Consider the following 26855-nt stretch of genomic DNA (forward strand, 5'->3'; position numbering starts at 1 on the left):
GGCTGACGTCAAGCGGGCTACTGACGCAGCCATGGTTCTGATATTATGAGCTGTGACATGACCCTCCAATGTCAGCCCAGCCTGAGCATAAGCTAAGGAAATGCAATCTGCTAGCCAATTGGATATGGTGCGTTTCCCGAAGGTGACCCCCCATCCTGTTAGGATCAAAAGAAACAAAAAGCTGAGCGGACTGTCTGAAGGGCTTCATCCGCTCCATGTAAAAAGGCCAATGCGCTCTTGCAGTCCAAGGTGTGCAAGCTACTTTCACAGAATGGGCATGAGATCGGGGAAAGAATGCTGGCAAGACAACTGACTGGTTCAGATGGAACTCTGACATCACCTTTGGCAGGAACTTAGGGTGCTTGCGGAGGACTACTCTGTTGTGATGAAACTTAGTATAAGGTGCATCCACTACTAAGGCTTGAAGCTCACTGACCCTAAGAGCTGAAGTAACAGTCATCAAGAAAATGACCTTCCAGGTCAAGTACTTCAGATGGCAGGAATTCAGTGGCTCAAAAGGAGCTTTAATCAGCTGGGTGAGAATGACTTTGAGATCCCATGACACTGGTGGAGGTTTGATAGGGGTCCTTGACAAAAACAAACCTCTCAGGAAGCGAACAACTAAAGGCTGTCCAGAGATAGGTTTACCTTCTAAACATTGATAAGCACTAATTGCACTAAGGTGAACCCTTATAGAGTTGGTCTTGACTCTGACAAGTGTAGAAGGTACTCAAGCAGGGTCTGTGTAGGACAAGAAAGGGGATCTATGGCCTTGCTGTCACACCAGAAGGCAAACCTCCTCCATTTAAAAGAGTAACACCTCTTAGTGGAATCTTTCCTGGAAGCCAGCAAGACTCAGGAGACACCCTCCGAAAGACCCACGGAAGCAAATTCTAGGCTCTCAACATTCAGGTTGTGAGAGTCAGAAACTGGAAGTTGGGATGAAGAAGCAACTCCTCATTCTGAGTGATGAGGGTCGGAAAACACTTCAATCTCCACGATTCTTTGGAGGACAATTCCAGAAGTAGAGGGAACCATATCTGCCGGGGCAGTACAGCGTGATTAGAATCATGGTTCCATGGTCTTGCTCGAGTTTCAACACAGTCTTTCTCACCGGAAGAAAAGCATCTGACGCTAGTCTGTCGTGGGCCTGAAGCCTGGAGCACAACGTACTGCTATAGATTTACAACCTGCTTCACTGACACAGACTATTCAATAATTACTGTGGATTCTTTTGGATTTGTATTAGGTAAATGAGACTTTTATTAGAGGTGCTAAAATCTACAATGATTAAAATATATGCAATGATTAAGCTATATACACAAAATGATTAGCTATATAACTAAAAAGAAACAATACCTATCTATAAACAATCATTACCTCACTGGTCCTCTACATCTAAGCAATGCTTCCTAGACCAGGAAAAGAAGCAATAATATACTATAAACAATCATCACTGATCCTTACATCATCCAGGCTCTTATCAGCTGGGGGGGTCCTGTTCACAGCGAAAGCCAGGAGTTTCTTTGACCAGGGAACATGGTTCTCTGCGCAGTCTGTATGTTACTCACAGATGAGCTCCCAATTTCACTGAAAGAAACTCCCCTTTTTATTAGGCTTAGAACTCATGTTCAGAGCTAAGGAAAATTATAGGATGCTTCTCCATTTAGGTAAACAAGCCATACTGTGGGAATGTGGTCACATGTTTCCTAGTCCAGGTGGCCAGTCTGAACTCGAAAATAGGCCCTATCTTTCCGTTCACATAACAAATTAATTAGAGCTGTGTCTTATCTTCTACATTCCAACTTATTTTCACACAAAGTTAAACAATCATTTCCAAACAGAACCACTTCTAATAGAAAATATAGACCCAGAGTGCACTGGTCGGTCAAGGCAGAGTTGAAAAACAATCTTTAAAATTCACTTTAAACAACAACTGAGGGACCTTGTGGTTGATCTGAGTGGCAAAGAGGTCTACAGAGTGCCACACACTCGGAAGATCTTGCGGGCTACGCCCATATTTAGAGGCCACTCATGTGGTTGCATTATCCTGCTCAGCCTGTCGGCCAGGTCGTTGTTTACGCCCGCCAAATAAGTGGCTTAGAGACACATGCTGTGTTGGTGAACCCAATGCCACATCTGGATGGCTTCCGGACAGAGGGCGAGATCCAGTGCCCCCCTGCTTGTTGATGTAATACATTGCAAACTGTTTGAATTAGAATAATTTGATGGGATAGCCAATCTCTGAAAGCCTTTAAAGTGTTCCAGATCGCTTGAAGCTCCAGGAGATTGATCTGAAGATTAATTTCCTGGAGGGACCAAGCTCCTTGAGTGTGAAGCCCATATACAGGAGCTCCCCATCCCAGGAGAGATGCATCTGTCGTCAGCACTTTTTGCGGCTGAGAAATTTGGAATGGAAGTCCAATGGTCAAATTGGACCAAATTGTCCACCATTGAAGAGAGCATACAATCTCCGGGGACACTTGGATGACACCCTCTAGATTTCCCGTGTCTTGGTACCACTGAGAAGCTAGGGTCTATTGAGCAGATCTCATGTGCAGGCGTGCCATGGGTGTAACGTACACTGTGGAAGCCATGTGACCCAACAATCTCAACATCTGCCGAGCTGTGACCTGCTGCGATGCCTGAACCTTGGACGCTAGGGAGACAAGATTGTTCACACGCATCTCCGGGAGGTAGGCTTGAACAGTCCTCTTGTCTAGCAGGACTTCTATGAACTCCAACTGTTGAACAGGATGGAAATGGGACTTGGCGTAGTTTATAACGAACCCTAGTCCCGAATAGTCATCCGCATGGACTCCTGAGCACTGTCCTCCGCGGTGCTCTTCACCAGCCAATTGTCGAGATAAAGGAACACATGAAATCCCAGTCTGTGAAGCGACAATGCGACTACCGCTAGACACTTGGTAAAGACCCTGGGAGCTGATGCAAGGTCAAAAGACAACAAGTGGTACTGAAAGTGATGTCCAAAACTTAAGATAGTTCCAGTGGACTGGAAGTTTCAGGATGTGTGTATATACATCCTTCAAGTCCAGAGAGCATAGCCAATTGCTTTCCTGAATCATGGGAAGAAGGGTGCGTAGGGAAACCATCCTGAACTTTTCACAGACTAAGAATTTGTTCTGGGCCCTTAGGTCTAGGATGGGATGCATCGTCCCCTGTCTTTTTCTGCACATGGAAGTACCTGGAATAGAATCCCTGCCCTTCTTCCCCTGGTGGAATGGGTTTGACCGCATGGGCCTTGAGAAGGGCGGAGAGTTCCTCTGCAAGTACCTGCTTGTATTGAGAGCTGAAAGAATGGGCTCTCGGTAAACCATTTGGAGGTTTGGCAAGCAAATTGAAGGTGTATCCGAGCCAGACTATTTGAAGAACTACCGACTGGAGGCCACCTTTGGTGAAAAAAAACTTTAACCTCCCCCCAACTGGCAAGTCGTCTGGGACAGACAATTTGACCGTGGCTATGCTCTGCTGGAGCCAGTCAAAACCTTGTCCCTTGCTTATGGCTGGGGAGCAGCAGGGGCCTTAGGCACATGCTGTTAATGAGAACGAGCACGCTGGAGCTGAGCCTGAGCAGGCTGGCAAGCCACAGGAGTGTACCTACTCCTCGAATAGTAATAGGGAGCAGGCCGCGACTTGCCAAAATATCTCCTGGATGGGAAGGCAGATGCAGAAGATGCCCGCGGGAGACAGAAGCTATAGTATCTGTATGCTTCTTGATTTGGTCAGCGACCTCCTCAACCTTCTCTCCAAGACGGTTATCCCCCCCAGCAAGGGGCATCTGCCAACCTCTGCTGAATAGCATGTTCCAGATCAGAGACACGAAGCCATGAGAGTCTGCGCATTGCTATACCTTGGCAGAGATTCTGGATGCCACGTCAAAAGTCTCATAAGTGCCTCTGGCCAAAAACTTATGACACGCCTTCTGCTGCTTGACCAACTGATGAAATGGCTTGGCCTGCTCCGGAGGGAGCGCATCGACCAGGTCTGACAGCTGCCTCACCGAGTTCCGCAAGAACATGCTCGTGAAGAGCTGGTATGACTGGATATGGGCAATGAGCATAGATGCCTGATACATCTTTCTCTCAAAAGAGTCCAGGGTTCTAGCTTCTCTGCCTGGGGGAGCTGAGGCATAGTCCCTAATACTCCCGGCTCTCTTGAGAGTGGTGTCCACCACCATGGAATCATGAGGTAACTGGGACCTCACAAACCCAGATTCACCGTGGATCCTATACTGGGTGTCTTTTTTTTTTTTTTAAGACAAAAGTGAGTGGGTAGAAAAAAAACACAAAAGGAACCCACAAAACAAAGAAACTCTCTGACCAGGCGTGTGAGGAGCCACCACAAAAAGCAGCTACTCCTCATGCGGAAAAGGCGAAACTGAAGCGCAGGCGAGAAGGCACTCGCGGCAGCTCTAGTTTTATTTTATGGCCAGGCCTGGTGACGCAGGACAGCATCTACCCACTTGTGAGAATAACAGAGCTTGCTTGTCCTTGGAGAACAGTTGCTGCCTGGATCACTGGGTCAGCACCTACTCCATCCTGCATGTCAACTTTATTTAAAAGGCTGATCATGCCTGTGTCTTCTTTCAAGTGTCTGGGCATTATCTTAGATTCAGCTCTCTTTCCTTTTCACCAAAAGTTTCTGCTATATTTAAGACGGGATTTTTTTTTCTTTTTACGTAAATTCAGAACAATCCATAATAATCTGTACATTGATTCTCTTCACTCTTTATTCTATGTCTATATCAACTCACGATATGACTACTGTAATATTGTGTACGCAGCCAGAATCTTATGTAGGGCAAAGCGATGAGATCATTTCACACCGCTACTGAAACAATTGTATTAGCTACCTACAGACTGCAAAATTCAATCCAAAACACTGACTCACACACAAAATATTCTATAATAATAAATCTGACTATTTAACATCTCTGATCATCCCATATATTCTATCATGCACATTGTGCTCTTTGATTGACAAACTAGTCTTACCTCACCCTTCCAAGGCTAAATAGAGTCCACACGATCGAGTGCTTTCTACTTTTTAGCCCCAGCTCTGTGGAATTCTCTACCGCAGTAACTTTGACTGGATACCTCTTATACCTTATTTCAGTCTGTGCTGAAGACCTATGTATTCCAGCTAGCATTTGACAATTGTTGACCCTGATGATCGAGTCTGGGAGCAACAGGTGACAATCCCGAAAGACTATTAGTATCTGTGTGAATGATTCTATCTATACTTTTTTGAGTGTGTGGATAAAACTTTTTTCTCCGAGGACAAGCAGGCTGCTTGTTCTCACGACTGGGTTGACGTCCACGGCAGCCCCCACCAACCGGAACAAAACTTCGCGGGCGGTCCCGCACGCAGGGCACGCCCACCGCGCATGCGCGGCCGTCTTCCCGCCCGTGCGCGACTGTTCCCGCTCAGTCTTTTCTTTTCCGCGCTGGAGAGAGCCGCGTTCGTCTCTCTCTCTGTCAGCCCCGGAAACCGGATCGCGCTTTCGCCGCGAACTTTTTACTTTTGTTGTTCTCCGTTTTTCTCCTTTCTTTTGTGTTAAAAAAAAAAACCGCTGAACTTTGTTTTTTCCCTCGTCTTTTAGCGGGGGCGTCTCGTTGCGGCCTTGTGGCCGCGCGGTCGATTTATTTTCGAGGTGTGATTTTTACCGCCACCATCGACGACTTTGACTTCGCCGACGCGATTTTTCCGTCGATGTCCTCGAAGGTCCCGAGTGGATTTAAGAAGTGTGGTCGGTGCGGCCGGCATATCTCGCAGACCGACACTCACGCTTGGTGCCTCCAGTGCCTCGGGCCGGAGCACGATACCAAGACGTGCACCTTGTGTCTCGAAACGGACTCAAGTAGTGAGGCAAGTTCTTCGGGACCGTCTTTTTGGAACTTGCGCCGGCCCCTCGACGTCGACTTCGACGGCATCGGTATCGACGGCCGGATCTTCGGTACCGGTATCGATGTCTACGAAATCGGCACCAACGGCATCGACCCCAGGAGTACAGGTCCCGTCGGCCCACCGGCTCTCCGGAGACGGCAGGGGTGAGAGGCCGCGCGGGCAATCGGCCCCGGTCACTCCCTCTACCCAGGGCCCTCAGGAACGAACCCTGTCGGACCCGATTCCTCGAGGCCGAGGGGGATCCACCTCCTCCTCTTCTATCCCACCGAGCGCCGATGACGGGCATCGTAAAAAAGCAAAAAAACACCGTCATCGGTCGCCCACGACGCATCCGGCTCCCTGCGCCAGGGATGAATCGACGCCGAGGAAGCGGCAGCGTCGAGGAGAGGTCCCCCTCTGTCGTAGAGGTATCAGCACGTCAGGGTGCCAGCACTTCGGTGCAGTCTCCTGGACCCGAGCAGCTTCCGGCACCGACACCTCTACCGGCCCCCTCGTCTTTCCCGACAGCGGGCCTGAACGAGTGCCTCCGAGCCATCCTTCTGGGGATCCTGGAAGGGCTGATGCGCCAGACTGTGCCGGCGCCGGGGGTGCTTGCGCCCTCGGCGCCGTTGATAGAGGCGCCGGCGTGCTCTAGCCCGGTGCCGAGGCCTTCGACGCCGACGCCGCTTGCTGCGCCGGTCTCGACCACCATGCAGGTGGAGTCCCCGTCGACGTAGGGAGCTTCATCCCCGCCGGCGCGGGAGTCCACCGCTTGACGACGCCACCAAGGTCTCGGTGCCTCGACGTCAAGCCGGGCCCGGTTGAGGACCGAGCTGCAGGAGCTCATGTCCGACACCGAGGAAGAGGCCTCGTGGGGGGAGGAGGAGGACCCCAGATATTTCTCCTCAGAGGAGTCTGTGGGCCTTCCCTTCGATCCCACTCCTTCACCTGAGAGAAAGCTCTCGCCACCTGAGAGCCTCTCCTTTGCCTCCTTCGTCAGGGATATGTCTATCTGCATTCCCTTCCCCGTGGTCTCTGTGGATGAGCCGAGGGCTGAGATGCTCAAGGTCCTCGACTATCCATCACCACCTAGAGAGTCCTCCACGGTGCCGTTGCACAATGTCCTCAAGGAGACACTGCTTCGGAACTGGTTGAGACCGCTATCTAACCCCACCATCCCCAAGAAAGCGGAGTCCCAATACAGGATCCACTCGGACCCAGAGTTAATGCGGCCCCAATTGCCTCATGACTCGGCGGTCGTGGACTCTGCTCTCAAGAGGGCACGGAGTTCGAGGGATACCGCCTCGGCGCCCCCGGGGCGGGAGTCTCGCACTCTGGACTCGTTTGGGAGGAAGGCCTACCAATCTTCCATGCTCGTGACCCGCATCCAGTCTTACCAGCTCTACACGAGCATCCATATGCGGAATAATGTGAAGCAACTGGCGGACCTGGTCGACAAGCTCCCTCCGGAGCAGTCCAGGCCTTTTCAGGAGGTGGTCAGGCAGCTGAAGGCGTGCAGAAAGTTCCTGTCCAGGGGTATATATGACACCTGTGATGTGGCATCTCGTGCTGCGGCCCAAGGTATAGTGATGCGCAGGCTCTCGTGGCTGCGTGCCTCTGACCTGGACAACCGCACCCAGCAGAGACTGGCCGACGTCCCTTGCCGGGGGGATAATATTTTTGGTGAGAAGGTCGAGCAGTTGGTGGACCAACTACATCAGCGGGAAACCGCCCTCGACAAGCTCTCCCACTGGGCGCCTTCAGCATCCACCTCAACAGGTGGACGTTTTTCCCGGGCCAGGCAGGCTGCGCCCTACACCTACAACAAGCGTAGGTACACCCAGCCGGCCCGAAGGCCTCATCAGGCACAGGGACAGTCCCAGCACGCTCGTTCCCGTCAACAGTGTGCGCCTAAGCAGCCCCCTGCGCCTCCACAGCAAAAGCCGGGGACGGGCTTTTGACTGGATCCATGGGAACATAGCCGCCATCAGTCTCCGTACCGGACGATCTGCCAGTCGGAGGGAGGTTAAAACTTTTTCACCAAAGGTGGCCTCTTATAACCTCCGACCAGTGGGTTCTCCAAATAGTGCGGTGCGGATACGCCCTGAATTTGGCCTCCCCTCCTCCAAATTGTCCTCCAGGAACTCAATCCTTCAGCTCCCAGCACAAGCGAGTACTTGCAGAGGAACTCTCTGCCCTTCTCAGCTCCAATGCGGTCGAGCCCATGCCACCCGGGCAGGAAGGGCAGGGATTCTATTCCAGGTACTTCCTTGTGGAAAAGAAAACAGGGGGGATGCGCCCCTTCCTGGTCAAAGAAAAGTTCAGGATGCTTTCCTTGGGCACCCTTCTGCCAATGATTCAGAAAAACGATTGGCTATGTTCCCTGGATTTAAAGGACGCATACACTCACATCCCGATACTGCCAGCTCACAGACAGTATCTCAGATTCCGCCTGGGCACACGGCACTTTCAGTATTGTGTGCTGCCCTTTGGGCTCGCCTCTGCCCCACGGGTGTTCACCAAGTGCCTCGTGGTGGTTGCGGCGTATCTACGCAAGCTGGGGGTGCACGTGTTCCCATATCTCAACGATTGGCTGGTCAAGAACACCTCGGAGGCAGGAGCTCTCCGGTCCATGCAGTGCACTATTCACCTCCTGGAGCTGCTGGGGTTTGTGATAAATTACCCAAAGTCCCATCTCCAGCCAGTCCAATCTCTGGAATTCATAGGAGCTCTGCTGAATTCTCAGACCGTTCAGGCCTTCCTTCCCGAAGCGAGGGCCAACAACCTCCTGTCCCTGGCTTCCCAGACCAGAGCGTCTCAGCAGATCACAGCTCGGCAGATGTTGAGACTCCTAGGTCATATGGCCTCCACAGTTCATGTGACTCCCATGGCTCGTCTTCACATGAGATCTGCTCAATGGACCCTAGCTTCCCAGTGGTGCCAAGCCACCGGGAATCTAGAAGATGTCATCCGCCTCTCCACCAGTTGCCGCACTTCTCTGCACTGGTGGACCAATCGGACCAATTTGACCTTGGGACGCCCATTCCAAATTCCACAGCCCACGAAAGTGCTGACGACGGATGCATCTCTCCTGGGATGGGGAGCTCATGTCGATGGGCTTCACACCCAAGGACTGTGGTCCCTCCAGGAAAAGGATCTGCAGATCAACCTCCTGGAGCTCCGAGCGGTCTGGAACGCACTGAAGGCTTTCAGAGATCGGCTGTCCTGTCAAATTATCCAAATTCGGACAGACAATCAGGTTGCAATGTATTACATCAACAAGCAGGGGGGCACCGGATCTCGCCCCGTGTCAGGAAGCCGTCGGGATGTGGCGTTGGGCTTGCCAGTTCGGCATGCTCCTCCAAGCCACATACCTGGCAGGCGTAAACAACAGTCTGGCCGACAGACTGAGCAGAGTCATGCAACCGCACGAGTGGTCCCTCCATTCCAGAGTGGTACGCAAGATCTTCCGAGAGTGGGGCACCCCCTCGGTGGACCTTTTCGCCTCGCGGACCAACCACAAGCTGCCTCTGTTCTGTTCCAGACTACAGGCACACGGCAGATTAGCGTCGGATGCCTTTCTCCTCCATTGGGGGACCGGCCTCCTGTATGCTTATCCTCCCATACCTTTGGTGGGGAAGACCTTACTGAAGCTCAAGCAAGACCGCGGCACCATGATTCTGATAGTGCCTTTTTGGCCCCGTCAGATCTGGTTCCCTCTTCTTCTGGAGTTGTCCTCCGAAGAACCGTGGAGATTGGAGTGTTTTCCGACTCTCATCTCGCAGAACGATGGAGCGCTGCTGCACCCCAACCTTCAGTCTCTGGCTCTCACGGCCTGGATGTTGAGGGCGTAGACTGCGCTTCGTTGGGTTTGTCTGAGGGTGTCTCCCGTGTCTTGCTTGCCTCTAGGAAGGATTCCACTAAAAAGAGTTACTTTTTCAAGTGGAGGAGGTTTGTCGTTTGGTGTGAGAGCAAGGCCCTAGAACCTCGTTCTTGCCCTGCACAGAACCTGCTTGAATACCTTCTGCACTTATCAGAGTCTGGCCTCAAGACCAACTCAGTAAGGAATCACCTTAGTGCGATTAGTGCTTACCATCTTCCTGTGGAGGGTAAAGCCATCTCTGGAGAGCCTTTAGTCGTTCGATTCATGAGAGGCTTGCTTTTGTCAAAGCCCCCTGTCAAGCCTCCTGCAGTGTCATGGGATCTCAACGTCGTCCTCACCCAGCTGATGAAACCTCCTTTTGAGCCACTGAATTCATGCCATCTGAAGTACTTGACCTGGAAGGTCATTTTCTTGGTGGCAGTTACTTCAGCTCGTAGGGTCAGTGAGCTTCAAGCCCTAGTAGCTCATGCTCCGTATACTAAATTTCATCACAACAGAGTAGTCCTCCGCACTCACCCAAAGTTCCTGCCAAAGGTGGTGTCGGAGTTCCATCTTAACCAGTCAATTGTCTTGCCAACATTCTTTCCCAGACCGCATACCCGCCCTGCTGAACGTCAGTTGCACACATTGGACTGCAAAAGAGCATTGGCCTTCTACTTGGAGCGGACACAGCCCCACAGACAGTCCGCCCAATTGTTTGTTTCTTTCGACCCCAATAGGAAAGGGGTCGCTGTCGGGAAACGCACCATCTCTAATTGGCTAGCAGATTGCATTTCCTTCACTTACGCCCAGGCTGGGCTAACTCTTGAGGGTCATGTCACGGCTCATAGTGTCAGAGCCATGGCAGCGTCGGTGGCCCACTTGAAGTCAGCCACTATTGAAGAGATTTGCAAGGCTGCGACGTGGTCATCTGTCCACACATTCACATCACATTACTGCCTCCAGCAGGATACCCGACGCGACAGTCGGTTCGGGCAGTCGGTGCTGCAGAATCTGTTGGGGGTTTAAATCCAACTCTACCCTCCAGGGCCCGAATTTATTCTGGTCAGGCTGCACTCTCAGTTAGTTGTTCTTCGTAGGTCAATTTCTGTTATGCCCTCGCCGTTGCGAGGTTCCATTGACCTGGGTTCTTGTTTTGAGTGAGCCTGAGAGCTAGGGATACCCCAGTCGTGAGAACAAGCAGCCTGCTTGTCCTCGGAGAAAGTGAATGATACATACCTGTAGCAGGTGTTCTCCGAGGACAGCAGGCTGATTGTTCTCACCTACCCTCCCTCCTCCCCTTTGGAGTTGCGTTTTTACTCATTCTTTGCTTGTCATTCAACTGAGCGGGAACGGTCGCGCACGGGCGGGAAGACGGCCGCGCATACGCGGTGGGCGTGCCCTGCGTGCGGGACCGCCCGCGAAGTTTTGTTCCGGTTGGTGGGGGCTGCCGTGGACGTCAACCCAGTCGTGAGAACAATCAGCCTGCTGTCCTCGGAGAACACCTGCTACAGGTATGTATCATTCGCTGTCCTATCAATTGATGGCATTCCTTTCTATGTTTATTTATTAATTTTATAAGATAAACAAACTTGTCAGAGTTTAGCCCTCATGGGCAGCAAACAGGCCAGATTTTCAAAATATCCTTAATGAATATGTATATACCTTGGAGGAAAGGAGAAACAGGGGTGATATGATACAGACGTTCAAATATTTGAAAGGTATTAATCCGCATACGAAACCTTTTCCGGAGACGGGAAGGTGGTAGAACTAGAGGGCATGAATTGAGGTTCCAGGGGGGCAGACTCAGGAGTAATGTCAGGAAGTATTTTTTCACGGAGAGGGTGGTGGATACGTGGAATGCCCTCCCGCGGGAGGTGGTGAAGATGAAAACGGTAATGGAATTCAAACATGCGTGGGATAAACATGAAGGAATCCTGTTTAGAAGGAATGGATCTATGGAATCTTAGAAGACATTGGGTGGCGACGCCGGTATTTGGAGAATAAAACCGGTGCAGGGCAGACTTCTACGGCCTGTGCCCTGAGAAAGGCAGGGCCAACTCAAACTCGGATATACATATAAAGTATTACATACCATGTAAAATGAGTTTATCTTGTTGGGCAGACTGGATGAACCATTCAGGTCTTTATCTGCCGTCATTTACTATGTTACTATGTAATATGGATGAAGCAGATTTGCATACAGTAGAGGCAACAGGCAGGCAAATCTCTCACATGCATATTCATTGGGGATATCCTGAAAGCATGCCCTGTTTGCAGCCCTCAAGGACTGAACTTGGACAAGCCTTAGAAACCTGTCATAAGTATTTTGTTTGCACCTGCTTTTCTGTGCAAGTCTTTTTTTCACTGAAAATGACATGCATAGAATTGAAAATGCAGTCTACACGTATACTTTTCCTCCTGTGACCTAAATCCACCCCCCACCTCCCTCACAAATTCCTCCTCTAAATGCAACTAAAAAGTGTGCATGAAGTGGTACAATATTCACTTCTAGCTGAATTGAGGGAGGGCAACTTTCAGATAGGGATTGGCAATTTATTTGCGTAAATAGTTTTGAAATATGCCCTGTGTGTTCGTGTCATTTATTTGGATCTGGATTTAGCTCACACCTTTTTCAGTAGTAATTCTAGCTGCATAACATCCACATCCAGGTACATTAGGTATTTTCCTGTCCCCGGAAAGCTTATAATCTAAGTTTATATCTGAAGCAATGGAGGGTTGAGCAACTTTCAAAAGGAACGGCACCGGGATTTGAAGCACGCTTCCCTGGTTGTCAGCCTGGTGTTCTAACCTCCAGGCTACTCCTCCACTCCTGAATACCTTATAACCTGAATCTAAGCAAGAAACCATTCCTTCAGAAGAACTACTCCAAGACTGAACGTGTGTCCTGCCTTTAAGTGGGCAATAGAAAGTCAGACGTCTTACTTTCAAGGAAGAACTTTCACCTTCTGACCAACCACATCTCTCCTTGATAGCTACAGAAGCATGACCGGCACACTCATAAAAAGTGATGAGGTTTGCAACAAGGTATACAGATTAAAAAAAAATGAACAGCCAAATAGTACAATCTGAATAAAGTTGGGGGACCATAAGTACATAAGTAATGCCACACTGGGAAAAGACCAAGGGTCCATGGAGCCCAGCATCCTGTCCACGACAGCGGCCAATCCAGGCCAAGGGCACCTGGCGAGCTTCCGAAACGTACAAACATTCTATACATATTATTCCTGGAATTGTGGATTTTTCCCCAAGTCCATTTAGTAGTGGTTTATGGACTTGGGACAAAGAGTATGGAGAAAAGAGTTCAGGGTGGAAATTTAGGAAGGGCAAAGCATCACCATCCCCGACATACTGCAAGGCTAGAAAAGAGGAATAAGGAAAGGTGAGAAGAGGGTGCTAACATGCTCTCCTCGAAAGGAGGAACATTTCAGAAGGAAGAAACAGACCAGCAGTAGTAGCAGGACCACACTGAAGGACCAAGGAAGATATGGGGCCAACCTTACCACAAAGTCCATGAAGGTCAAGAAGGATGAAGAAAGAGGGTTGGTAAAGACTATTCTTCATTATAATATTTCCTTTCCTCAAAGCCATCTCCAATTCCCCACTAGCTTTGTTTATTACTATGGAACCATCGTCTTAGACAACAGAAAGCCTGAAAAAAAGAGAGTGAGATGACTAGCTGTGCAGCATCTTACCATATAATCCAGGTGCTGAGGTTGATTACAATGCAGTGAGGCTCCGAGTTCAGCACCTGGAAGTGCTTCAAGGAATGCTGACCATCTACATTCCGACTACAGCCCTAGAGTCCAGAAAAAAAAAAAAACCAGGAGGACAATGTCAAGAATATTCTGCTGTAAACCAACCACTTAATGCAGGCACGCAATTATTTTTTCCTGTACATCACGGTAAAACTGGATGGGATGTGTGTGCCGCTGTACATTTAATTTATTTACTTAGTTTGTACGATACAGATTTAAAGCCATAAACTGGAAATTTATTTTGGGAATGGGAGGCTGCAAACCTTTTTCTTCTGCATGCAAAATCCACTTACAACTTTCTACAATGATAAATATACTGATATGAATGTATTAAGTACCAATGGTCCTGAAGCCATATTGCATGGTAGAGATACTTGCCAATGTGGTTCTATACAATTACTTTTGGTGCGCAATATCTGATGAGGAACCTGTCAGATTTCCCACTAACTACAACTGTCATACATACATACATACACATAAATATAAAGGGTAAATGGTCATAGGTTTGACAAACCGCCTTTCTGTAGTACAACCAAAGCGGTTTACATATATCATATGACGGTACTTTCTTTGTCTCCAGTGGGCTGACAATCTAAGTTTTGTACCTGGGGCAATGGAGGGTTAAGTGACTTACCCAGGCCCGGATGCATCAGTAACTTTTACCAAGCCTTTGTGCATTAGGCCCTTAGTGAAGCTAGAGGAATGATCTGCAATTTTGCAGCTTAGATTTAATGGTAAAAAAATGCAGGGTCATGCATTTCAGCTGCAAAAACACAAGGTGAGGATGAAGAAATTTTGAGCATAAAGAGGAGCGGGACTTGGGTGTGATTGTATGTGATGATCTTAAGGTGGCCAAACAGGTAGAAAAGGTGACAGTGAAAGCCAGAAGAATGTATAGGGAGAGGAATGGCCAGTAGGGAAAAAGAGGTGATGATGCCTCTGCATAAGATTCTGGTGAGACCTCATTTAGAATATTGTGTAGAATTCTGGAGCAATCCAAAGAGTGGAAGACTCAGTTTCAAGAAATGACAGAAGTCAATAAGTCCAATATCTTCAACAGAAAAGTTTATTCTCCAATAAAAGTAACATAAGTTGTCAGTTCTTGGAATTATTTCTTCCACTCTTTGGAATGCTTGTTGTGTTGCTGTGGATGCACTCTCCCACCACCTTTGGTTTGACGTACAATTCTGGAGACCACCTTCAAAAAGATATAAACAGGATGGAATTGGTCCAGAGGGTGGCTACTAAAATGGTCAGTAGTCTTCATCATACGGAGACAAAAGATCTCAATATGTATACTTTGGAAGAAAGGTCGGAGAGGGAAAATATGATAGAGACACTAAATACCTATGTGGCAGAAATGCACAGGAGGTGAGTCTCTTTCAACTGAAAGGAAGCTCTGGAACGCAGGGGCATAGGATGAACATGAAAGGGGACAGACTCAGAAGTAACCTAAGGAAATACTTCTTCACGAAAAGGGTGGTAAATTCATGGAATGGTCTCCCAGTAGAAATGGTGGAGATGAAAACAGTATCTAAATTCAAGAGAGCTTGGGACAAGTACATAGGATCTCTAAGGGAGTAATAGGGAGAGCAGATGGAATAGGCCATATGGTCTATACCTGCCTACATTTTCTGTTTCAATGTTATCCAATCAACAAATCGATACATCTGGCCAAAGGAAACAAAGAACTCATGGCCAACAGCAGTACCATCTATAAACTAGTATGAGCTGATAGAGTATCTCAAAGTCAGTCAACAATCATATGTATCGATCTCTATTCAGCGTGTTGTAACTACATATTCTCACGTATTCTGGAAGAAAAGCCTCAAACACAGATCAGTACTCCTATTGTTGATACCAACTTAAGGGAGCACCATCCAATCATCAACAGCAGTACCAGACAGGTCAGAACAAAGCTTATCTAAAACAGGTATTTTATCACTAAGGCACATCACATATTTCTTGTACTTACGAATTCTAGCTTAAGACTCACTTGCAGCACACTTAGGTGCCATTTTCAGGTCTGATAAATATGCCAGTAGCAAGGACGACCATTTTCCCAGCAAACTAGTGTCACCAGTGACTCCTTTCAGTTCTGATATAAATGCCAGCAAAGTGAAAGTAAGAACTTGTTTTAAAATGTACATGTCCATGATTAGCCGGGAATGCAGAACAAAAGGCGATTTTGTTGGTTACACACAGACGACTGTAAATGCTCAAAACCACAAATTTTTAACGTGTGAACAGCAAGAATGCACTGTACTTTCCATTCTAAGGGACTCGTTTACTAAGCCGTGCTGTAGGCAGGCTAACGTTTTAGTGCATGCTAACACTAGAGACACCCATAGGAATGTTAGCGCATCTTAGTAAAGAGGGCCCTAAATATTGAACTTTGCTTGTGTGCGTTAATTGCCACATCTCTGCAACTTTCTGTCACAAACCGCACTAAACCCTGCAGTACATGTACAATGTTGCCTAAAAACTCCCTGATTTTACAGGGTACAGACAGAGAAAACTAAAAAATGTTCTCTGGGCACCTGGAGGCTAATTTTATACTAGGAGGCATATTTTCAAAGCAGTTAGACTTACAAAGTTTCATAGGTTACTATGAGGGGCATTTTCGAAGGAAACGTCCAAGTTGCGATTTGGACATCCTTGCAAAACGGCGACATCCAGGGGCAGAGAAACCCGTATTAAAAAAAAATATATATATATATATGGACGTCCATCTTTTGTTTCAAAAATACCGTCAGAGACGTCCAAATCCTTAAATTTGGAAGTCCCTAGATTTGGATGTCCCTAGACATGGACATTTCTGACTTTCAGCGATTTTCAAAACCAAAGACATCCATGTCAAAAACATCCTAATGCAAGCCACTTGGACGTCGGAGGAGCCAGCATTTGTAGTCCACTGGACCCCTGACATGCCAGAACACCAAATGGGAACCCTAGGGGCACTGCAGTTGACTTCATAAAATGCTCCCAGGAACATAGTACCCTTACCTTCTGTGCTGAGCCCCCCAACCCCCCCCCCCCCCCCCCAAAACCCACTACCCACAACTGTACACTACTACCATAGCCCTTACAGGTGGAGGGCACCTATATATGGGTACAGTGGGTTTGTGGTAGGTTCTGGAGAGCTCGCTGTTTCCTCCACAAATAACATGTGGGGGGGTATGGGCTTGGGTCCGCATGTCTGAAGTGCACTACAGTACCCACTAAAACTGCTCCTGGGACCTTCATGCGCTGTCATGGACCTGAGTATGACATCTGAGGCTGGCACGACATATTTTTAAAGATGTTTTTGAGGGTGGGAGGGGGTTAGTGACCACTGAGGGTGTAACGGGAGGTCATCCCCGATTCCGATGGTCATCTGGTCATTTCGAGCACCTTTTTGTGCCTTATTCGTAATAAAAACATGTCCAGGTGAAAACGTCCAAGTGTTTGTCAGGGACGTCCTTGTTTTTTTCGATTATGGGTCAAAGACGTCCAAAGTGTTAGGCATGCCCAAGTCCCGCTTTTGCTACGCCTCTGACATGCCCCTTTGAACTTTGGACGTCCTTGCGACGGACTGCAGTTGGAGATATCCAAAATCAGGTTTCGATTATACCGATTTTGACGTCTTTGGAAGAAGGATGGCCATCTTCCGATTTATGTCGAAAGATAGACGACCTTCTTTTTCGAAAATCAGCCCATTTCCTACCACCGACGCGAGACTTACCGGTCTGTAGTTTCCCACTTCTTCCCTGTCTCCACTTTTGTGAAGAGGGACCACATCCGCTCATCTCCAATCTTGTGGAATCTCTCCCGTCTCTAAAGATCTATTAAATAAATCTTTAAGAGGTCCCGCCAGGACCTCGCTAAGCTCCTTCCGTATCCTGGGATGTATCCCATCCGACCCCATAGCTTTGTTCACCTTCAGATTCTCCAGCTGTTTATAAACTCTTTCTTCCATAAACAGCGAAGTATCCACTCCATTCCCAGACGTTCCCTTGGCAGCCAACCATGGTCCTTCTCCAGGATTTTCCTCCACGAACACCGAAGAGAAATAATTGTTTAGCACATTTGCTTTATCTTCATCGCTCTCCACACAGCCACTCTCATTATCTTTCAGTCTCGCAATTCCATTCCTATCTCTTCTACTTTCTCCAATATATCTGAAAAAAGTCTTGTCACCTCTCTTTACATCTTTAGCCATTTTTTCTTCTGCTCATGCTTTCCGTATTTCCCTCTTCGCTTCTTTCAGTTTAATCCGATAATCTTTTCCGTGATCCTCTTGTTGCGTTCTTTTGTATATCTTGAACAAAGCCTCTTTTGCTCTTATTTTTTCAGCTACTCGTTTGGAGAACCATATAGGCTTCCTGCTTCTCTTGTTTTTGTTTACTTTCCTCACAAAAAGATCAATCATCATATTTACAGCAGCCTTCAGCTTGGACCACTGTTTTTCCACTTCTCCTACACCTTCCTACGCCAACAGCGCCTTCTTCAGGTATTCCCCCATTTTATCAAAATCAGTATGTCTGAAATCCAGTACTTTGAGTTTTGTGCGTCCGCACTCCGCCTTCACCCTTATATCAAACCATACAGTGTGATGATCACTATTACATAGGTGGGCACCCACCTGGATATCGGAAACACTAACTCCATTACTGAGCACTAGATCCAGCATTGACCCTTCCCTCAAAGGTTCCGTCACCATTTGTCTGAGCAAGGCACTTTGACAGGCATCCACAATCTCCCTACTTCTTCCAATGAAATCACCTTTAAGATAATTCCAGCATAAAAAGATGAAATCACTAGCACAGATATTCAAAACACAATTCTCTAAAATTCCTTTAAGACAATACCAGCATAAAAATATAAAATCACAGTGCAATAAAGGCAATAGGATAGAGACAGATAAGGAACTTATAGAGGGCAGACCCTCTGCAAGTGAAAGGACAGGTTTTTTTTTTTTTGTTTTTCGTGTTAATAGGATAGAATAAAAAGGGAGTGAAATAGAATAAAGGAATCAACAGTTTATCAGGAAGATATTAAGAGATATTAAAAGCAGGACACAGGTAACCTCAGTTACCAATCAAAGCAAGTCTGTAAATGCCCAGCGCAGCTCCCAGCTCACAAGGTAAACTTAGGTTCTACTACCAAGCTCAAATCAAAATTGCCCCTCCTCCAGAGCTATGAGTCAACAGATGCAATGTAACCAAAATTGATTTAATTAAGTCTCTGGCAGTGTAGATTCAACACACAATTCTAATGAAAACAGACACCAGATTCAATGTCACCACATTTAAGTCACAGGTTTAAAACACTTGGAACAGGTTAAAACACAGTTCCAATGAAAACACCTTTAAGACAATTCCAGCATAAAAAGATGAAATCACTAGCACAGATATTCAAAACACAATTCTCTAAAATCCCTTTAAGACAATACCAGAATAAAAATATAAAATCACAGTGCAATATAGGCAATAGGATAGAGACAGATAAGGAACTTATAGAGGTCAGACCCTCTGCAAGTGAAAAGACAGGGCTGTTTTTTTTTTTTTTTTGTGTTAATAGGATAGAATAAAAAGGGGGTGAAATAGAATAAAGGAGTCAATAATTTATCAGGAAGATATTAAGAAACTAGTAAAAGAGGCCCGATTCAGAGCAAATGAAACGGGCGCTAGCAAGGTTTTCGTCGCCAACACCCCCCCTCCCTCCCTGGCCAACCCCTTCGTTGTTCTGCCATTGCTCCGCCCCCACCGTCATGACGTTTGACGCGAGGGCGGGGCCCAGAGCGATTCCCCCCCCCCGCGCCTCCCTGCCTCCCTCCCTGCCAACCCCTTCGTTGTTCTGCCATTGCTCCGCCCTCGAGGGCGGGGCCCGGAGGGATTTTGGTGGCTTCACCACCACGAACCTTCGAACCTTTTTGAAGGAAGTCAGGGCTTGGCTTCACTGACGTCAGTGTCCTCAGAACGTTGAGGGTGAGTTTTATTATAGTAGATATTAAGAGCAGGACACAGGTAACCTGTTACTAATCAAACCAAGTCTGGAAATGATCAGCGCAGCTCCCAGCTCGAGCTGCGCTGGGCATTGTGTGCACCCAAGTCCCAAGAACGGGACACCTCAGACCCCAGAAGCTCGACTAAAACCCTGGGGACCAGGCCAGGAGCCAATCAATCCAGAGCTGCACAGATATGACCACCCACCTGCTAGATAGAGAGAATATAAGTCTCTGGATTGATCTGTGGGATGCTATGGAATTGTGGATTAATTTTTTCTTTTATAGATAATGGTATGAGCACACAAATTCCCCTGAAGAAGCTGTGAGGTGAAACAAGAACCCTGTAGAGATTTGTAAAGATAACGTGCTTCCTTCATATATTTTTTTTTTCACTTTTTGATACAGTAGAAAATAATGACTCATGAATATGAGTAGAAAATTGTAAAAACTGGAAGGCGTTTTTTGGCCAATTATTATAGGGAGGCTGTTGAGACTAAAATAATCTGAATCAGATACGAGTCCACAGAAAATTTCTGAGGTCTTTTCCTCCTTTCCTTAAAAATTTTTTTTTTTTTTTTAAATTTTTGGAGCATATCATTCATTCATGTTCATTGTTTGTGTGTAACTATTGTTTGTTTTGAATAAATTCTCATTTTTTTTTATTTTTTAATTTATGAACTGTCTAGATTTTAGGATTATGCAGAATACAATTTTTTAAAAAAATAAACAGTAATCTTGGATATTTAAGCAGTTGTTTTCCATTATTATTGACTTTCATATAACTTTTCAGGAGTTTGACCCTTGGTACTTGTCACTGCTGAGGAAAAGCTTCCCCTCAAAGATCACTTGCCTGATGGCCGCACTTGAGGCACAGCCAGATATCCATGGGTGACACCGGCTCACCATTGTTGATCTTTCTCTCCTTCAGACATTCTGCACATATGGACCAAACATTCTGGGCCACTGCCCTTTTTACCCGATTCACATCCACGGCTCGGCTCACATGCTGGCACGTCAAACCTGAAAACACAGCATGTTATCAGTTCATTTAAACACTGCATACAAATACCATCTATGAAGCAAAGCTACTATGGTGAAATTACGTCTTACCTGATAATTTCCTTTTTATTTATTTTATTTGTTGCATTTGTATCCCACCTTATCCCACCTCTTTGCAGACTCAAAGTGGCTGAGAGTGAGTGGAGGAGTAGCCTAGTGGTTAGGGTGGTGGACTTTGGTCCTGGGGAACTGAGGATCTGAGTTCGATTCCTGGCACAGGCAGCTCCTTGTGACTCTGGGCAAGTCACTTAACCCTCCATTGCCTGCTGCATTGAGCCTGCCATGAGTGGGAAAGTGCGGGGTACAAATGTAACAAAAAATAAATAAATAAAAATCATGAATAGTGGAAGAATGTTAGTTAATAAACATTTAGTATTGCAGGGTTTTGGTCAGCATGATGATAATAAGACAGAATAATAGTGTACAGATATTAAGAGACAATTCTAAATATAGATAGGCGATTTGTACATATTCACATTGGTTGATCTTTGTGATAGGCTTTATTAAAGAGGTGGGTCTTCAGTAATGAGCAGAAGTTCGTTCTTTCATAGACCGATTTCAAGCTGCGCGGTAGTGCACTCCATAACTGCGTGCTCAGGTAGGTGAAGTTTGATGCATGCATTAGTTTGCATTTCATTCCTTTGCAGCTGGGGAAGTGCAGATCAAGGAACGTGCGAGATGATCTTTTGGTATTCCTAGGTGGTAAGTCGATCAGGTCTGACATGTAAGCTGGTGCGTCTCCATGGATAATTTTATGGACTAATGAGCATACCTTGAAAGCGATATGTTCCTTAAGTGGGAGCCAATGTAGTTTTTCTCGTAAGGGCTTAGCACTTTCAAATTTTGGTTTGCCGAATATAAGTCTAGCTGTAGTGTTCTGGGCTGTTTGGAGTTTCTTGATTATTTGTTCTTTGCAGCCGGCATATAGTGTGTTGGAATAGTCTAGATGACTGAGCACCGTTGATTGTACCAGGTTGCAGAAAACACTCCTTGGGAAGAAAGGTCATATTCTTTTTAATTTCCACATTGAGTGGAACATCTTCTTGGTTGTGTTTTTCGCGTGGTTCTCTAGTGTTAGGTGTCGGTCAATGGTCACTCCAAGAATTTTTAGGGTTTCTGAGACAGGAAGGTTTAGGGTTGGTGTATTAATGGCGGTGAATTCTTTCTTGTTGTGTTGGGAGGTGAGTATTAGGCATTGGGGTTTTTCTGCGTTGAGTTTTAGCCGAAATGCGTCCGCCCAGGAATGCATGATATCAAGACTTTGGTTGATGTCATTGGAAATTTCTTTTAGGTCTTGTTTGAATGGGATGTAAATCGTTACGTCATCCGCATAAATGTATGGATTAAGGTTTTGATTTGATAGTAATTTTGCCAGGGGTATCATCATTAAATTGAATAGGGTCGGCGAGAGGGGGGATCCTTGTGGTACTCCGCATTCAGGTACCCATGCGGCTGAAATAGTCGAGTTAGATGTTACATGGTATGATCTTGTGGTTAGGAATCCTTTGAATCAATTGAGGACGTTGCCTCCGATTCCGAAGTATTCAAGGATGTGTAATAAAATTCCATGGTCAACCATGTCGAAAGCGCTTGACATGTTGAACTGTAGAAGTAGTATGTTCTTACCAGATGTTATCGTTTGTTTGAATTTAGCCAAGAGAGTTACTAATACTGTTTCAGTACTGTGGTTAGACCGAAATCCTGATTGGGAATCGTGAAGTATTGAAAATTTATCTAGATAGTTTGTAAGTTGCTTGATCACCAACCCTTCCGTTAGTTTGGTTATTAAGGGAATAGATGCTACTTCTTTAGTCTGCTGTGCCATTCTGAACAATTGGGTTGTTATCCTCTCCAACCAGCAGATGGAGGTAGAGAAACTGACCTTTTCCAGTGAACTCACCAGTATAACCTACTGATGCTCAGTAAAAAGCTCCAGTATGCAACTGCCAAATTAGCATTTTTCCTTTGTAATGCACAGCCATGCCCCATCAACCACTGCAGCTGCAATGATCATCAAGCAAGCATAACACCACATCATGGCACTCGCTACCCTGAATACTCCAGAATTCCTTTTTTTTTTTTTTTTGCAATACTGAAAAGGAAAAGCACTAAGCACCCCATGAGCCCTGGGCCTTAGGCTTCCAAGGGCAGGTTTCAGCATAGTACAGCTGACCAAAGGAGAGGAAATTATCAAGACAGACACAATTTCACCTTGTCATCAATTGTACTGTTCTGAACAATCGTGGTGTACCAGAACAGATCTACTGGGTGGAAGACAAAGCCCCCCCCCCCCCCTAATGACTACTCTGCCATAGTCTGAACGGGCCCTGGCCAGCTCATCCAACCTGTAATGCTTCACAAAGGAATACAGCAACCATATCACTGCCCTACAAATCTTCTCAAAGGTCACCTCCCAGGAGGTCACTTGTGCCCCCATTAAGTGGGCTCTCAACCCTGGAGGCACCTGATGAATCTTATAAATGTAGGTGGTCTTAGCAGCTGCCTTGATCCACAGAGTAATAGAGGCTTTGGATACCACCTTGCCCTTCTGAGGGCCATGGAAAAGGACAAAGAGATGATCAGAAAGACAAAAGTAATTTGCTGCTTTTGGGTAGCACAGCAACACCCGCTGCATCTCCAGCTTGTGTAACCTTCAATCCACAGGATTGGAGCCCTCTGCTAAAAAAAAGAGGTATGGGTCCTGGCAAGACAGAGCCTATGTGTTACAAACGTTGCCTACCTGGTTAGCACGACGGGATCTGGCCGCTTCAGAGGATGGTGTCATGGTACTGCTGGGGAGGCCGGAAAGCAAAGATGAGGTGGCAGTACTTGACGGGAGCCCAAAGTGGGAGTGGAGGAGTGGCCTAGTGGTTAGAGTGGTGGACTTTGGTCCTGGGGAACTGGGTTCGATTCCCACTGCAGGCACAGGCAGCTCCTTGTGACTCTGGGCAAGTCACTTAACCCTCCATTGCCCCAGGTACAAATAAGTACCTAAGCCGCATTGAGCCTGCCATGAGTGGGAAAGTGCGGGGTACAAAAAAAAAAAAAAAGGGTGGGAGGGTTGGGGCTTCCTGATCTTCGGAAATATAACCAAGCTTGTTTGCTTCGACATCTACGAGGCTGTTATTGGGTTCCACAACGTATACAGATATAGGATTGGAACAGGCTTATTTTGGCTCATGGCATATGAACTCGCTGCTTCATACTCCCAGGGGGAACTTACCCGAGAGACTGCGCGGGAGTGTTCTGCTTAGACCCCTCTGGTTCCTAAGGAGAGCGGTACACCTGTTGTGGGGCCAGCGCCCTCTTAGCAGTGTGTGGTTGCCCTTACAGGGGAATTTAGACTTTACACCGGGAGGAGAGAATAGGGTTTTTCATTTCTTGAAAGAGAAGGGAGTAACTCACCTAGAAAATGTAATTAAAGAAGACGGGACCCTAATGTCATTTCAAGATTTTTTAGCTCAATGTGCACAGGGTCCGGCCACAATATTTGCCTATCGTCAACTATCTCATTACGTGTGCTCTTTGCCAAGAGACAGTTTACTCCCACGGTTTGGTCAGCAGCTGCGAGAAATTTTAGAAGGGGATGCGGCGGGCCAAATATCGATTTCTTGGTTCCATGGTGAATTATGTAAGAGGGCTCAAACGAGGGATTTACAAATGGTGGCTGATAGGTGGGCAGGACAGTTTCAGCGAAGTTTTTGCTGTCCTCTCTTCAGAGTGGTGTTCTTTTGGTACACAGTGCGAAATTGCAGGAGTGCCACTTTCGGACAGTACACAGGGTATATTTCTCTCAGAGGCAGGCTTTCCATGCTGGGGTGTCGGAAACGTTATGTTGCAACAAGTGTAAGAGGGCAGAGGTAACGTTCTTTCATGGTATGTGGCAGTGTAGGCCAATTTCTCTGTTCTGGTCGGCAATTGCTCAATTTCTTCAGAGGGTGATAGGAAGGGTAATTAGGTTATCGTTCGAGAAGGCTATGTTCAGTGAGCCACGATTGTGGCAAGAGGGTACAAGAGGAGAGAAGTTGTTTCTGGGGAAATCATGTATACTGGGGAGGAAATGCATTCTTATTTATTGGACTCAGGATCGCCCCCCCTCCTTCTGGCACTGGAGGAATAAGTTGCACAAGTTGATGACTTGGGAATCTAGGTGGGCACGTTTGTCTCCTGGAAGGCAGCGGAGGTTCCTCGCAATCTGGGAAGCTTATGTGAACAAGATATCGCTGTGGGCGCGCAGTAAAGTTTTGAATGGGCTCCCTTGGGGAGGTTAGGAATAACTGGGGGTGTAAGAGTGGGGCACTGCACCAATATGGAAGGGTAGGGTGGGGTGAGGGGGGAAGGATTTTGTTTGGGACATAATGTGGGGGGAGACCCAAGAGTTGTGGCTTCCCGTACAGATTATGGTTGTATTGCCAATGTTGTAAGTGGAGGGGAGAGTTAATTAGTTTAAGAAGCGTTGGGGGGATAATAGTATTTGAGATAAGTCTTGGAGGCTATCCTTTCATGCTTGGACAAGATGGGAGGCGGGGTGTTTCCTTTAAGGAGGAGGGTGAATCACATTGTTCTATCTTGTTGTATTGAAATAGCTTGTCCTGGATTGGTTTGGGTACAAGTCTGGATGGTGGGGGGGATACAGGTGGGGGGGGGGGGAGGGTGAGAAAAAATTTGGTAAACCTTTGAGGATTAAATTCCTTTTTCTATTCTGTACTGTTTTATATGCTGGTCATTTCTGTTGACTCATACAGAGATTGTTGAAGTTGTACACTTTGCTGGTTTCTCAATAAAAATGTTGAAACATAAAAGGTTTCACAAAAAAAAAAACTCTCATATATCGTTATTAGACAAAGCCAGCATAGTGATTTACATAGTACATAATCAAAATTAAGTACAGACAGAGAAGAAGGAGAAAATAAAGTTACAATTTAAATCAAGAAAGAATAATACAGAAACTAAAAGGCTTAATTATATAGTTCATGCTACTGTTCATCGTGTTATCCTATTATCATAAAAACTATTCTTACAGGATTCCTCTCTGTGGCAGATTAAGAAAGCCATGTTTTCTTCTCTTTCTTTTGACTTGACCCAGGCTCACCTGCAACATCATCAGAGGAATCTTCATCAGGAGGCTTCTTTGGCTTCTTATCCCGTTTCATTTTTTCCGGGATCACATACGATGAAGGGTCTTTTACCCGCATCTGTTACTCACTGAAGACAGAAGACAAAACAGAGATGTCTTTCAGTTTACACAGCCAAGAAATGCATTCTTTCCCTAAGTGTAAGAAAACAGGATCCTACAAACAATGGCAAATCTTTAAATGACAATACTGTCCTAGTTCCTGGTTTTCTTCACACAGTTAAGAATACATTGCCTAACAAGAGGGGGAACAATTCTAGACCTAGTCCTTACTGAAGCGCATGATCTGGTGCAGAAGGTAATATTGCTAGGGCCACTTGATAACAGTGATCATAACATGATCAGATTTTATATAACCTCTGGAGTAAGTACACCGAAAATCCAATGTGTTAGCACTTAATTCTCAAAAAGAATATAATAAAATTAGAATGGTAAAAAGTAAAACAAAACAAAACCAAGGAGAAGCTGCAAAGGTCAAAATTTTACATCAGGTGTGGATGCTATTCAAAAATACCATCCTGGAAGCCCAAACCACATATATTTCATTAATTTAAAAAGGAGGAAAGAAGGCCAAACAACCAACATGGCTAAAACGTGGGGTGAAGGAAGCTATCAGAGCTAAAAGAAAATCCTTCAGAAAATGGAGGGATCTGACTGAAAATAATAGGAAACAGCATAAGGAATGGCAAATCAAATGCAAAACGCTGATAAGGAAGGCAAAGAAAGACTTTGAAAAGAAGATTACCTTGGAGGCAACAACCCATAGCAAAAACTTTCTTTTAGGTATATTAGAAGTCGGTAAAAGAATCAGTTGGACCACTAGATTACCAAGGGGTAAAAGGGGCACTCAGGAAAGTCAAGACCACAGCGGAGAGATTACATCAATTCTTTGCTTCAGTTTTCACCAAGGAAGATGTGGGAGACATACCAACGCCAGAAATGGTTTTCAATGCTGATGAGCCAGAGAAACTGAAACAAATCTCTGTAAACCTGGAAGATGTAATGGAGCAATTTGACAAACTAAAGAGTAGCAAATCACCTGGACCGGATGGTATACAGACCAGAGTGCTGATAGAATTGAAAAATACATTTGCAGAGCTATTGTTAGTAATATGTGTCATGGCC

General features: G+C 46.4%; 1 protein-coding gene across 8 annotated transcripts in view; it reads right to left on the reverse strand.

Annotated features, from left to right (window-relative positions):
* Window positions 1–26855, reverse strand: part of USP45 (ubiquitin specific peptidase 45) — a 203963-nt gene that overhangs the window by 168262 nt on the left and 8846 nt on the right. For all 8 annotated transcript variants that reach the window (XR_003941673.1, XM_030199155.1, XM_030199154.1 and 5 more), the window contains exons 2-4: window positions 25689–25801; window positions 20388–20557; window positions 13486–13589 (exon numbers count right to left, since the gene is read on the reverse strand). Coding sequence is in view for 7 of the 8 variants with exons in the window: in XM_030199155.1 (XP_030055015.1) it covers window positions 13486–13589; window positions 20388–20557; window positions 25689–25791 (377 nt within the window). In the remaining variant the exon portion in view is untranslated. The remainder of the gene's footprint in view (window positions 1–13485; window positions 13590–20387; window positions 20558–25688; window positions 25802–26855) is intronic.

This window comes from Microcaecilia unicolor, chromosome 3 (assembly GCF_901765095.1).
Source record: "Microcaecilia unicolor chromosome 3, aMicUni1.1, whole genome shotgun sequence".
NCBI lineage: Eukaryota > Metazoa > Chordata > Amphibia > Gymnophiona > Siphonopidae > Microcaecilia > Microcaecilia unicolor.